This window comes from Phaenicophaeus curvirostris, chromosome 3, assembly GCF_032191515.1.
Source record: "Phaenicophaeus curvirostris isolate KB17595 chromosome 3, BPBGC_Pcur_1.0, whole genome shotgun sequence".
Classification (NCBI taxonomy): Eukaryota; Metazoa; Chordata; class Aves; order Cuculiformes; family Cuculidae; genus Phaenicophaeus; species Phaenicophaeus curvirostris.
This window is the reverse complement of record NC_091394.1, coordinates 6,069,750-6,084,873: the sequence shown is the minus strand read 5'-3', so window position 1 is coordinate 6,084,873 and position 15,124 is coordinate 6,069,750. Positions and strand designations below refer to the sequence as shown.

Genomic DNA, 15,124 nt, shown 5'->3' with positions numbered 1-15,124 from the left:
CGCCGGTCACTGCTGCAGAGTCCTGGAGGCCAACCATTGCCCTCCGCTCTTCTAGACAAATGTTGGATTATTTTATTATTTACAGCTAGCATACATATGCCTCTAGCAGCCTCCCGGTATCTAAAGGGGGGACTACAGGAAAGCTGGGGAGGGGCTTTTTATAAAGGAGTGCAGGGATAGGATGAGAGGCAACAGATTTAAGCTGAAAGAGGGGAGATTTAGGTTAGATATTATGAAGACATTTTCTACTGTGAGGGTGGCGACGGGCTGCCCCATCCTTGGAGGTGCTCAAGGCCAGGTTGGATGGGGCCCTGAACAACCTGATCTAGTGGAAGGGCTTGGAACTAGGTGACCTTTAAGGTCCCTTCCGACCCCAACAGAATCACAGAATCACAGAATAACCAGGTTGGAAGAGATCCACCAGATCATGGAGTCCAACCATTCCTATCAAACACTAAACCATGTTCCTTAGCACCTCGTCCACCCGTGCCTTAAACACCCCCAGGGAAAGTGACTCAACCACCTCCCTGGGCAGCCTGTTCCAGTGCCCAATGACCCTTTCTGTGAAGAATTTTTTCCTAATGTCCAGCCTAAATTGCCCCTGGCGGAGCTTGAGGCCATTCCCTCTTGTCCTGTCCCCTGTCACTTGGGAGAAGAGGCCAGCACCCTCCTCTCCACAACCTCCTTTCAGGTAGTTGTAGAGAGCAATGAGGTCTCCCCTCAGCCTCCTCTTCTCCAGGCTAAACACCCCCAGCTCTCTCAGCCACTTCTCGTTAAGACCTGTTCTCTAGCCCCTTAACCAGCTTTGTTGCTCTTCTCTGGACTCGCTCCAGAGCCTCAACATCCTTCTTGTGGTGAGGGGCCCAGAACTGAACACAGGATTCGAGGAGCGGTCTCACCAGTGCCGAGTCCAGAGGGAGAAGAACCTCCCTGGACCTGCTGGTCACGCCGTTTCTGATCCAAGCCAAGATGCCATTGGCCTTCTTGGCCACCTGGGCCACTGCTGGCTCATGTTCAGTCGCTGTCAACCAACCCCCCCAGGTCCCTCTCCTCCAGGCAGCTTTCTAGACAGACTCCTCCTAGTCTGTCAGGAGCTGCACAGGGTTGTTGTGCCCCAAGTGCAGGACCCGGCATTTGGCCTTGTTAAACCTCATCCCATTGGTCTCAGCCCAGCGGTCCAGCCTGTTCAGATCCCTTTGCAGAGCCTCCTGACCCTCCAGCAGATCAACACTTCCACCCAGCTTAGTGTCATCCGCAAACTTGCTCAGGGAACGATACTAAGATTCTGTGCTGGGCCGCACACAACCCCCAGCGAACTAAATTAAACACAACGCTCCGCCGCCAAGACTTTAAAAAAAAAAAAATCTCTTATTTTCCACCAAACACGACAACGCTAAATGAAACCAAGTTCCAGGGGCGGAAAGGCCGAGGGGAACCGCCCCCCTCCCTGAGGCAGCGCCAGAGCCGCCATCCCCGCCCCTGCCCCCCCTCGCTCCCGGGAGGATCGAGCGACCCGGCTCGGCGTCACGTGGGGCGCGAGGGCGCTGACACCAGGCGTGACGGGCGAGGGGGAGCGCGATCCAGATTCTTGCCGTGGTGGAAGATCGGCCGCCCTCCGGCTCTACTCTGTTCCTCGCTAGCAAAAACGGAGCGTCCGCGGATAGCGAAATTACCGCTGACCTTTCCCGCAAGGAGCGAAAGATTCGTTCGCACACGCAGACACCACCCGCTTCTCCCCCCCCGTACCCCCCCGGGACGCGGGGCGGTTGGTACGCGCCGGCGGGGCTCGCGCAGGGCGGCGCCCGCGTGACTCAGGCGCTGCCATTTTGAGCCGTGCGTGCAGCGGCCGCGCAGCTCCCGCCCGCGCTCGCTCTCCGTGCCGAGGCGCAGCCCGAGGCGCTCCCGCTCCTCCTCAGCCCTCCTGCCGTCCGCCTCCCAGGGCGTCCCGGGGACCGCTTGAGCGCCGCCTTCTCCTCCTCCTTCTCCAGCCTTTACCGCCGCCGCCGTCTCCGCGCCCGCCGTAGGAGCCTCTGTAGCGCAGGGACCCGCCGCCTCCTTCTTCTTCTCCTCCTCCTTCTCCTCCTCCCGCCGCGGTCGCCTCTTCCTCGTCCTTCTCCCCCTCTCTCCGCCACCATTCCCCCGCTCCCCGTGGCCGGGGCGCTGAGCTAGACTATGGGGACGAGGTCGGGGCCGAGCAGCGGCAGCGCGGGCGGCCCGGTCACCGTGAGCAGCGCGGCGGGGATGGGGGGGCTCGGCGGCCTGGTGGCGTTCTCTTGACATGGCCCCTGCCCGTGCTGCCAGCAGCGCCGCCTCTGCTCCTCCTGCGCCCGCCGGCTGCGGGTAGCGAGCGCGCCGCCGCCTCGGTCTCTCTCGCCCGAGCCTCTCCGTCTCTTGCTTAAGCTCGACCTAGGGGGGGCAGGAAACGTTTTGGGGAGCGGTTCCTCTTTTATTTTGTTTCTGTTAATCTTTTTGTCCAGTGGGGGAAAAACTATTCCCCCCCTCCCCGCGCCCCCTTTCTCCTTAACCCGGTCAGGCAGATTCGCTAACTTAAAAACTTTTAACCCTGACTAATCAAACACCTTGGGATGGGGAAGAAAATGTTTGGAGAGAGGAAGAAAATCACCTGATAATTGGGGGTTTGCTTTTTTTTTAGGGGGGAGGGTGTTGTAGAGGTTTAAAATTGCAACCTGGCCTTGCAATTGGTTTTTTTTTTTTAAAAAAAACGAACCTCGTAAAATTTTTTGACACCTAAAACCTGTTTTGCGAGAAAAGCAGGAGCAAAACTCCCCCCATGTTTTCCAAGTCGCGACCATGAAGTGAGAGGGGAGACGCTGTCCTAGTGTGGGTGCCCTGCTGCCCTGGGCACAGGCTGCCCGCTGCAGCCTCGGCTGTTTTTGTAGAGAGAGGCTTAAAGAGAAGCGAGAAGCATTGGCCATGCAGAGCCTCGGCTGACTGTGCTCGCTGTGGAGCCAGCAGCAGCAGGGAGAGAAGGATCCCCAGGGGATCAGCAGCCCTGGGAGCGTGTGAGGTGTAGGGAGCGTTAATTTGGGTTTTAGTCTCTAGGTGAGATATACTGTCCCTTGAGCTCCCCTCTGCCCGTCCCTATTCTGTGGCCATCATGATCCCTCTTCACTTTGGCAGCGGTGGCCTCAGGGCGATGATGAGAAAGATAAAGTTAGAAATGACTCCACTGTTTCTCTTTGCTCCCCTGCGAACCAGCGCTGTGTTGTCTGTAGTTGATTTTGTTGTTCGCAGAGAAAACTCATATCTCCCAGGATGTGCACTCCTCCTTTGCACCCTTTTCTCTGCTCTCCACCAAGTGTATTAATTCTAAAGAAAAAAAAAAAGACAGGCAACATAGCAGTAGTGGAAAGCTGAGAATAATAATCGATAGAGTCATGAATCTGGCTGGGGTAAAGCGCAATTTGTAATTTCAGCTGCTTTTTTTTTTTTTTTGTAAGCAGAGCAAAAGTACCCCCCCATGGATTGGGCGTCTGCCAGTTGCTTTTTATTGTACACATAAATTGTGATAACATTTGTTCTTGGGTTTGATTTCTTTTTTCTTTTTTTTTTTTTAATTCATTCTTACCCACTTATTCCTGCGGCTAAACTGTTCAGGTTTTTTTTGTTCTTCTTCAAAAGTCTTAGTTTTGTTTTTTTTTTCTTTTCTTGTTTTATTGTTAAACCTCTTGCCGAGCCATGGCTGGGCAACTACTTACTTTGTTTCTTGACCCCTCCGATACGACGTTCTCGTAAAATACTGCCTGAGGTGCAGTTTTGGGTTACATTCGCGTTTTATCTGTTCAGCCGTATTAGCAGGAATAAAACGACTTGTTTCTGTTGTACTTGAGTCTTATGAAAAGGTGCCCATAGTTTAGCAACAGTTTCCAAAGGCTTTAGTACCACCTGTATTACAAAATGGGGGACCCAAACTCCCGGAAGAAACAAGCTCTGAACAGACTTCGTGCTCAGCTTAGAAAGAAAAAAGAATCTTTAGCTGACCAGTTTGACTTCAAGATGTACATTGCCTTTGTGTTCAAAGACAAGGTAACTTGGTTTTAATGTTTCTCTCTTACAGTCTTGTCTGGCCAATGCCTGATTGCATCTTAGGTTTTATGCTTAACAGATTCTATTAACTTAAACACTTCTTACTAATTGCTAGAATATTTACTTGTTTACTGTTTGTCGTTTTGGCTTTTTGGATGTTTGCAGTTTTTTAATGTAGGGGGTGCCAGCGCCTCCTTAAATGATAACTTCTGTACTGGGTAAATATTTGTCAAAGTTAATACTGTAATTCTTTAAGCCTAATTGGGGTCTGAGTTGCATAACTGTTGGCTCTGAGCAGTCGAGTAGAGAAAGGAGACCTGGCTAAAGTTACTGTGTTATCTGGTTAAAGCAGAAGGGAGAACTGGCAGTTGAAGGGAGGAGTTGCAAAATGCGATATTGAAATGGCCCAGGCATATGTGAAACTGCTGCTACCATTTTGAAAGAGCAGGGAGGGAAAAGAGGAAGCTTTCATTTGCTTGGCTGCCTCGTCTGTTGCTGCTGAATGCTGCGTAGCTGGGCCAGAATGGGGAGCCTGGGGGTATTTCTGAAGCAGCTGTGGGCCCAGAATTGTAGGGGAGTTTCTGTTGACAGAAGGTCAAGAAAAGTAGGTACCTATAGGGAGTGTGTCTGCTGAGCAAATTATGAGGAAATGAAGATAGAAGAAAATAGCAACAGTACATAATCCAGGAAGCACATATAGATAAGCACTGAAATGCTTATGGTTGGACTCGGTGATCCGGTGGGTCTCTTCCAACCTGGTGATTCTGTGAAATTATTTAATCCCCTGAAATGCACGATATTTGCATTCAGTGTAATAGGTTTTTTTTTATGAAGGCTGTTCTTGGAACTTCAATTGAAAGGTTTCCTTGAAATTCCTAAGTTCAGTTTGCTTTTGTTCATCAGTCTAATGCAGGCAGAGATTAATATAGTGGGTCATAATTTCTTGTTACTGTCTCATAACAGCAAAGAGAAATATTGATATTGAAGCAGTGGCAACAGGTTTTCATATATGATATGACTTAGTTGTTTCAGTTGAAGCATTCATACTACTTTCTGGTTGCTCTGTAAAAATTTATTTTAAATCCTGTAAAATTAGCTTTTATATCACAGTGAACTGAAGATGTCTGGTTGGCTTGAAGTAGGAGCTTAGCTCAGCCTAGCTTGGTCAGCAAGTAGTTGCCTGTTATGCATGTTCTGGCTGGGGATGTGAAGGGATATTTGATAAAAGACATTTTGTCATGTAGTTTTTAAGTAGGTCAGTACATATCATGAGCAGCAGGAAAGCTGTTAGAACCAGATGTGCAACTTAAGTGATTTTATATGCAACAACTGTTCTTCCATGTTTCTTATAATGTTTTGGCCTTGCTTGAGAGGGATGGAAATACTTCTATACTCAATACAAGTTGTGTAGCAAATCAAAATAGTCTTCCTTTGAGAAGGTTAGAACTTGTAGGTACTTTCTGGTTGGATCTTCATCACCCACTGTTACCAAAAGTTGTACTGAAAGACTTCACTTTTTGCAAAAGGCCAAGTTTAAAGTATTGCAAAGGAGGAGGAAAAAGTGTTAGTTGATTTGCAAAGAGAAGCTTGTTGGTCAGCCCAAAGTCGTGTATTCTCCATGATGAAAGGGAGTTCTGCTAATGCTTAGATAATAGTTACAATGTTTGCAAGACTGGCATGTAAATCTGCCTCCCCTGAGACTACAGAAACATTTTTAACTTTTTATTAAAGTTTTTGTACTGATTCTGTTAAACTTATAAAGTTTGGCATGTGAATTTTACTGTGTTTTTTGTCAAAGTCCTAACTCATGTGATGTGAGTTTCTGTTAACGTTCATGTATAAAGTGCACAAGTTCTGAAATAAACTGTTAACCTATATTGCCTAGAAAGGACTGTAATCTTAATGTAACCTGTGCTTTTGTTTTTCAGAAGAAAAAGTCAGCGCTTTTTGAAGTGTCTGAGGTGATACCAGTCATGACCAATAATTATGAAGAAAATATCCTGAAAGGCGTGAGGGATTCCAGCTATTCTTTGGAGAGTTCCTTAGAGCTTCTGCAGAAGGATGTAGTACAGCTTCACGCACCCCGCTACCAGTCTATGCGCAGGGTATGGTTACTCTTCATACTTGCTGAATGTTTGTTTAGTTTGTATTCAAGACTTGTTGTTTTCTTTGTGAATGTCAAAGCTAATCCTGCTGGTTTTATTTTCTCAACTCGTCTGCTGCACAAGGTTTATGAAGGGCACGTGCTTATTGGGCCTAGGTGAAGGCTGACAGCATGTGCATTCTGAAATTCTTTTCAGATATGTAGTACTCAAGCTTTACTTTTCATCTGTCTCATTCAGATATTCCTTAGGAATTATATCTTCTTGCCATCCTTGCCCTTTGTGGGTGGAAATTATTGCAGCAGCTCTTGCTGTAGAGCTGAGTGATTTTGCTTTATGAATATTGGAAGATAGACAGTCTTTGCTAATTCTTCTGAAAGTTGGAACTTATATTAACTGGATACTGATATTACAACACAGTGAAAAGCAAGGAAGCCTTTAGTTATGCTAAGTAGTAATACAAATGGAAGATTACACAAACATGGTAGTAAGTACCAGCTTTAAATTATGTGCCTGTGTAAATAAGTTGCTTATATGTATTTTCAACTAAAGGAGGGAATCTGAGTACAGAACTTTTACTGCTTACAGGATGTGATTGGCTGTACCCAGGAGATGGACTTCATTCTTTGGCCTCGTAATGATATTGAGAAGATAGTCTGTCTCCTGTTTTCTCGGTGGAAGGGATCTGATGAACCCTTTAGGCCTGTTCAGGTACTTAGTTTTTGTTTAACTTTAATAACTTGCATGTGATGATAAGGTGAAGTGCTGTCTCCTTAACTAATAAGCTGATAAGGTATGTGACTTCTGTGGATGGTAAAGGGTGTTGGCTGTCTTTATTTAGAAAGCAGTCAATGTTTTGAATGCCAAATCCTGCTGCTTATCTTTGTGCACTGTTATAGTAGCACTACCAAAATTTAAGCATCTGAAAGACCCTTTGCAAATAATGTGTATGTATAAACGCATCTATCGTGTTAGTGTTTGTAGAAGTGGATTAAATGTGACTCAGTACAATCAAATCTTTGTCTAAATACAGTGGTGTCATTAAGATTCTGTGAGTATCCAAGTTCACTGTATTGTGCAAGGTGGAAGAGGGTCAGAGGTGGATGGAATTTTTGCATTGTATTTTTACCTTGAAATAAATTTCAGGTGTCTTAGACTATTTTTTCAGCAGCCAGCTTTTAGCTCTTTACATTCAGGTTTTTGAACAGTGTTTTTAAATATGGAGTTTTATATGCAGTGAAAATTGTATCTTTGAATTGCTAATGCATCACTGCAATGACTGTCAGTGTTGGCAGAAGGAAACTAGGGAATTCTTCAAATTGTGCCAAGACTGAAGTACGTAGTCATCTCTGTTCTCCCCAGTTTCTGCTTTTCGTAGATGAAAAAAGGGAAGAAACAAAAGTGATTGTAAAGCCCCAGATTGAAGGAAATTAATAGGTTAACTCTGAGCTTCAGCTTAAATATTTTATTCCCCTCCCTCACACAATGCAGGCCAAGTTTGAATTTCATCACGGTGACTATGAAAAACAGTTTCTGCATGTTCTGAGCCGAAAGGACAAGACTGGAATTGTTGTCAACAACCCTAACCAGTCAGTGTTTCTCTTCATTGACAGACAGCACTTGCAGGTAAGCTTATTTTGTCCCTCTCTTCAGCATGTGTTAAAAAAAGCATTTTATTATTAGAAACTTCAGTGATTTTATTGCAAAACACTCAAGTAGAAAAATTGATCATGCATTCATGCTTGCATTTCAGCAGTTTCAGGGGAAACTTAAGCTATAAATAGGTTTCCTGCATGTGAGAACTAGCTCTGGGCCACAGATGTGTTCACGTAGAATGAATTTCACGTTGTTGTGTTAGAAATTAAATAAGTTCTAAAATAGGCTTAAGTGATTTGGAAAAATTGGCTTAAGACATTGGCTTAATTTGGGTGATATTACAGAAGTTATCCAAGTGAAGAATGAACATAACGTGAACACTGAATATTTTAGACGTTCAAGGTTACAGACTAATTTTGAGCTCAGGCTGTTTATACGGATAAAACAGCTTTTAAATGCCTGCGGTGTTCCTCCACAACCCGCAGCAAGCTAATTGGGTTATAGCTGCTAGGCATCCACCCATTAGTCTTGCATTAACTTTTAATAGCTTTCCTTTGGGTTTTCTTTGCCTCTAGACTCCAAAAAATAAAGCTACAATCTTCAAGTTATGCAGCGTCTGCCTGTACCTGCCACAGGAGCAGCTCACTCACTGGACGGTGGGTACCGTTGAGGATCACCTCCGTCCTTACATGCCAGAGTAAGGTACTGGCCAGCAGAATGGGGAAGATCACAGAATGCAGCAGTGGATTTTTCACTTTCCTCACCACTTTATTCTTTCAGAATTTAGAAGAAAATGGACTCATGTTCAGAACACTATACGTTGTGAAACTTGATCATCCTGGATTTTTTTTTTTATCATTTGTATCTCAGAACTTTACAATTTTTTTTTAAGATGTTTTTCTGCATGGACCTTGTGAAAGAGAGGATGCTCTGCACGCTTCTGCAGTGCATCAGAATCTTGCGAAAATGTGAAGTGAAGGGACTGTACACTGAAACAAATGTATCTGAAAGCACAAGGTGATCATTTGTGGTGGTGTTCCCATTTGTGCTGGTCATGCCCCCTGACATCTGTAATGTTAACCATCAGTATTTGGAGGGTGAGAAGTGAATGTAACGGGTATAAAAGCCTTACAGCTTTGCTGTTAATGATTGTATTAAAGAGCACTATCATTCATTTTGATGAACAGAACAGTGGCTATTACAGTAGGAAGTTAAATGCGGGGAAGAAATCTTTCTTTATGGAAAAAAAGCGCATCTCATTTAATGTGTAGGCATTTTTTGCCTCTCTTATTTTGCTGGGCCATGTGTAAGTTTACTGGCACTTTTCATTTTGGATCTCTTTCCCCAAGTTGCTGTATAACTGTATGAAAGTATTCTTTTGAGTTGGATGCATTTATACAGATGAGGCAGACCTGGAGTCTGAAGTCGCTAAAGCAGCTAAAAATAAGGTAAAATAATAGCTGCAGAAACAATGTTGGTAGAGGATTATTTTTTCTTGAGAGTTGAGACTTGTAAACTTGCAGGTGAACTGTGCAGGAAATACTGGTTTCTAAAACATTTCTTTCAGAAAACCCATTGAGGTTTTTTTGGAATAGACATTATAAAGCAATGTAAAATAGTATTTGGAGTGTCAAAAGTTGGTTCTGACAGAGCATTTTAAGATTGTGCAATGATAAAAGGAAGACTACTGTATAGTTTTGATGACAAAGAAGGCTCTGTTTAAGGGTTAAGTACTTTGCTGGAGTAAAACTGCATAAGCCTGCTCCCTTTGGATAAACCTAGTGCTTACCTGTTTAAAACTTGTATTTAGCTTTTGTTTGGAATTGGAAAAGATTGGAACTTAAATAAATTAGGTGAAAGATGAGTGGCTGTATTTATGGAAATCCTATGAATTAAATTTCACTAGTGTCTTAATGTCTTGGCAGTGTTGCCCATTTACCCACTGCAAACCCTGGAAATGTGCAAACTGTAAAATGGCTTTAAGATTAACAATGATCAGTGGCACAGGTGTTCTTACTTATGCAGGTGGTACGTTTGCTTTGAAAAGTAGCTATAAGAAATAATCAAACTACTAGTTTGCTGTTGTATTGGTTCATGGATATTTGTAGTTCTTTGGTCATAAGATCCTACAGGTTAAACTGGAGCACCATAGAAAAATGCGACTTGAGAGCTGCAACTTCATGTTAATAAATAACTTACAAAAAAAATACCATGAAAATGCTGCTCTACAGAATGCTAAGACTTTCTAGAATACTTAATAACCACTGTACCTGCTAACAGTACTTCTAATTTCCTAGCTAAATTCAAGTGCCCCTTCTTTGTATGGCCTGTAAGATTGCTATGTGAATTGATTTGTCAGATACTAGAATAGAAACACATTGGAATTATTTGGTGTTTCTCTTAAAAGAGAAAAAAACCCCAGTTACTAAAACTGGAATTTTTGAGCACTGGAAGCTTTACATCAAGCTACTGATCTCTTGCTGTAAGTTGATTTCTTTTGCATAGCAAAATGTTAAGCCTATTGGAAACAAAGCTGGTGGAAATCCAGTGATTTTTGCCAGTTTCACTTTGTTAGAGTTTTTTAAAAATTGAATCTCTAGAAAACCTACTCAATCCATACTTGCAAAATACAAAGCAAGGAGAGGATCAATTCACTACAGGTAGGTGCTCTGGTCCTTGTGAATGACCACATTTTTGTTGTGTTATGTTAGTTTTAAAATTACTTTAAAACGTGATGCAAGCACCCTGAAGTCCTGCTCCATGTACTCTCAGCTTGAGCTCTGCAGGCTTCCTTCCTTGCCCGTTTCTGTTTTGCTGCCAGGAGAACCCAGCATTTCCTTGTACTTAATTTGTGCAGAGTCATTAGATTCCTTGCAGTTAATGAATGCCATCTCATATCAAATCTTGATCTCTGGGCGCTGAACAGTGAGAATGGTCACTTAAGGGTTTTTTGCTCCTTAAGTGTGAGATTATTCTAATGGACTGTTACAGGATTAATTTAAGGTGACAGCAGGGTTCTTGCCACTAGTGTGGTAGTTGTTAAAGTCAAGAATTACTAGACTAGATTTACACCTGCAAAGTAGATAGATGTGGTGTGAGTTTACTTAATTGCGATTTTCTTTTATTAGCCTGGAAAAGCTTGTGTTTTTACTTTTCTATTTATTGCAGCAGCAGCAAGTTCAGAAACTGTGTAAGCCTACAAATTCTGGAACAGCTTTCTGGAATGAAATATTGACATAAAGGGCTTTAATAGTGTTTTGCAAAAGGAAAAAAACAAAGGTTTTGTGTGCACGTTTGAGTGACAGTACCAGCCTGAGTTGTTTGTTTTGCAGTTCCTTTTGTGGAACAAAGGTACTTTTTAATTTAATAATCTTTATATACAAAAAACTTTCCTGAACCATAAAGCCAATGTTATTAGTTGTCCCTTGACATCGTTAACACACAAAAAGGTCATCTTTGTGTATAGGTTTGGCCTTCTTTTGCACCTGTAGTACTTGATGCCAAGCTGCTGGCGTGAGAGCAAGGCCTTGGCTTGTAGGCATTTTCCATACCTGCTGGGCTACTTCACTTTTCTGCAGGAGCCACGAGTTAAAAGATTCATACATAGAGGGTTCTATGCTGGAAATGGAAGTTCCCTGAGCTCTTTGCTGCAGTGCACAGGGTCTGAGTTGCTTTGTGTTGGTCGTGTGTTTAAATCTTCCTTGTGGTGCTGTTGGGAGTACAAACCCGCTGCTGTCAGGAATACTAAGAAGGAAATCAATGTTCCTTCTGCAGTAGCGAGTACTGCTTGCTGATTTGTGTGCAGCAGCTGCGTGTTTACATGGCTGATTCTAAAGCGCTGATGCTGTGGAGAGATACATCAGCTCTCTACAGGTTAACTGAAGCAAGCTAAGTGATATGCAAGCATAATTTGCACAGCTGACTGAAATGCTTTTCAGGGCTGAAGATATCTGTGACCTCATTCTGCTTGGAAAGGATTTACATATGGCAGGGTCCCTTGATCTGAGCACAATTACTGTATGCTAGAGCACCCACTTGACAAGCTGCTTTTCTGGGCTTCGAGAAACTATTCAAATAGCTACTGCTTTTAAGCAAGAGAAATCCAACATCCAGAATCCTCCTACAGTGATACAGCTCCAGGTACTGTTTTAGTGAGCAAAAGTAGTTTGTTTAGTTTGGTGTGGGTTTGTTGTGGTTTTTTTTTTTTTTTTGGGAGGTAGCCAGTATGTCTTGTTTGACTAGAGCTTGCAGGTAATTTGTCCCGATTTAGGCGAGAAGCGTATGTACTGTATGCACTGGAACAGGTTGCCCAGATAAATCATGGATGCCCCATCCCTGGAAGTGTTCAAGGCCAGGTTGGATGAGGCTTTGAGCAACCTGATCCAGCGGAAGGTGTCCCTGCGCGTGGTAGGAGAGTGGGACTGGATGATCTTTAAAGTTCCTTCCAATCCAAAATGTTCTATGGTTCTGCAATGTCTCACAACTGTGGCATCTTGGGACCAGGATATCTGGTAAGAGCAGTTCTTAAATGACTGCATTAAGCAGCAAAATAAGAATCAAAGTGCTTATTCATTTCTTTCCCCTGGACAGCGAGGTGAGGGAGAAGCTTTTGGTTTTTTTCTACAAGCTAAACGGTTTCTGCAGATAATTCTAAAACGGTTAGTGATAAAACAGTTGGAAATTCTTCCGTTGCTCAGAGCCAGTCAATGAAGCTGAATGGAATTGAAATGGTCTTCAGAACAGTTACTTAACAGCCCAATTCTGTCTTCCCCCTGCCCCAATTCCCTTTGGGTGGTAATGCTTGCCAGTTTGAGAACCAGCTCACAATTAAATTGTCAAAGTATCTGAGGTGAAGCACTCAGCTGTGAGACCCCTGTGACAGGCGCCTCAGCCTGAAATACAAATAAGGAGTCACTAGCTAGTAAGATTTACACCTGTTTCAGGACTGACATCCTTCCTTACCCTCTCCCTGGTTTGTCATTGACAAGTTGCTGAGAGCAACACCCTAAATGACTAAATCCCTCCTTGCAGCACCCTGTCTGTGGTGAGTATTTGCCCTGATTAGTATTTAGACTCTTTGTTTTTTAACATCAGTGAGAATGATTCTGTTCTGATTCCGAATTTCTCTCAAGGGATCTGTAATGCACGGTTCCACTATGATGTGAATACCTGGGTGTCTGTTTGAATGCATCTGTGCGATAGCAGTGATGTGAAATTGGTGTGAAACGTGGCTCACCAATACACGCAGTGGAAAACTTCAGTTACTTCCACAGATAGCAACAATCTGTTCCACAATGTGTTGTGCACCACTGTGAAAAAGTATGGTCTTCCATAAGGACAGACTCCTAGGCATCATGGAGTAGTGTGTGTGTTTGGTATGTTTAAAAAGAAAAATACTAAATAAAAAAGCCAATAAACCAGCACAGTATGGGAAGGACAGTCTTGTTTGCAGCTGTGAGCTTACAGATGTCTGTCAGTTATTGGATATGTGATGTGGTATGCTGATAAGGCTCTCAAGATTATCTCATCAAGTCACTTTATTTGCTTGCTTGCTTGTAAGGGAATTGTGCCGAAATCTGCAGTGATGGAACCAGGTCAACTCCACAGGAGATCTGTTCCAATGCCAGGCAGAACTATGTACCATTTGTCCCTATTACAGTAATTTTTTTCTGTTATTTCCTTTGAGACTCGGCTAAATTAAGATACAGATTTTCCAACATGTAGGTTAGGGTGAAACCAGCAAAGAACATTTCCAAATATTAAGTCTGATGCTTGACGGTTCGCTCCCAAAGCTAAGCAAGCTCCATGGTGACGATTCCTTCCAAGATCATCTCCTAAGCAGAAGTTAAGTTGAGAAATAAGTTATGAGGTCAACATGCTGCTGCTAGTGGACAGATAACAGACATGGTTGTCTTAAAATATCCAGTTTAATAAACCACTGGCCTGCATATTAATGATGTCCCTCTGTCTTATTAAGGAGGCAGCACTACAATACTGTGTGGAATACTCTGTTGAAGGGAGAATTCACTTCAGAAAGAGGGCTGGATTTTTTTTTTTTTGTTTCCCTCTTAGTCTGCAACAGTCCTTGCCAGGCTGAAGGGGGACAGGAGGATTCTGTGGTTGCCATGTTGAGGTTTGCCACTCTTAATTTGCCTGGACACTTTTCAGTTGTAATTATCTAGCTATGACGAATGCTAAGTGATAGAATGAGACCACTAAACCACGCGAGGTTCCTGAGGCAGCCAGCTTTGATTGAGGGAAATCATGTGAAGTTGCAGTAGGACAGTTACACAAGGACAGAGTTGCCCCAGGACACAGAGCTGAGAGCGTTCTGAATCTTTTGGCACTTCTTGAATCCAGTACCTCCTTCATTCCTCCCCTCTGCCTTCTATTTCAGATAATGGTCAAAATCACTCTTGTGCTCTAGTGAGGCAAGGGGGGTTATAGCAGTTGGAGGAAATCCTCACTTCTATTTCCTTCACCTCCTGCACTTCACTGCGTGGGCAACCTATGGAAGAAAACCAGTAAACTTAAGAATGAGAAGAAGTATGACTGGAGATGCCAGAACATATTGATAGGGAGATAACCAGAAGAGCAATTGCTTAACTAGTAAATATATCTGCATGCTGCGATGGATTCTCTTTGTCTGCACATCCTAGTAATTGTAGAGGAGCTGGATGTAAGGTTAAGATTTGTAGGTTTCCAGTACCTAAAGGGGACCTACTGGAATGCCGGAGAGAAGCTCTTTATCAGGGAGTGCAGTAACAGGACAAGGGGTAATGGTTTTAAGTAGAAAGAGGAGAGATTTAGATTAGATATTAGGAAGAAATTCTTTACTGTGAGGGTGAGGAGGCACTGGAACAGGTTACCTAGAGAAATCAAAGTATCAAAGTTTTGTTAAGCTGTCAGTTTAAACACTTAAATATTCAAGGCCAGGTTGTATGAGGCTTTGAGCAACCTGATCTAGTGGAAGGTGTCCCTGCCCATGGCAGGGGGTTGGAACTGGATGAGTGCAAGTACTGAGAGGAAGGATCGTTACAGATGTACTGCTGAAAAGAGGTTGCTTGGTTCAACTGGCCACAGGCTTGCAAGCCATGTACGCTTCTGAGACAGCCCTGAAGATAAAGCTTTTGTTGAGAATGTATATACCATGAACAACTCTTTTAAACTTGCAGCAAAACCACGTTCTGACAGCCCGAGCCCACCGTAGGTATTTCTTTTTAGAGACTTCCTTTGAAAGAGAAGTTATCAGCCATATCGCTTGTTTGAAAGTCGTTTGAGAAATGTTTCTGATGTGTTAGTAAAGTTGTTCATACTGAAAATTAGTCTGCATTAACAGGTCACTTAACTCACTGGAAATAATTTCTTTAGTTTTAGGA

General features: G+C 43.4%; 1 protein-coding gene and 1 long non-coding RNA gene across 2 annotated transcripts in view; both read left to right on the top strand.

Annotated features, from left to right (window-relative positions):
- Positions 1-15,124, top strand: part of LOC138718769 (uncharacterized) — a 520,404-nt gene that overhangs the window by 386,935 nt on the left and 118,345 nt on the right. The gene's annotated exons all lie outside the window — the stretch shown is intronic.
- On the top strand, positions 3,079-9,609 carry C3H6orf62 (chromosome 3 C6orf62 homolog). The gene is made up of 5 exons (XM_069853315.1): positions 3,079-4,047; positions 5,976-6,152; positions 6,738-6,860; positions 7,641-7,775; positions 8,321-9,609. The coding sequence occupies exons 1-5, from the start codon at positions 3,919-3,921 to the stop codon at positions 8,444-8,446; spliced, it is 690 nt and encodes a 229-aa protein (XP_069709416.1). The 5' UTR covers positions 3,079-3,918; the 3' UTR covers positions 8,447-9,609.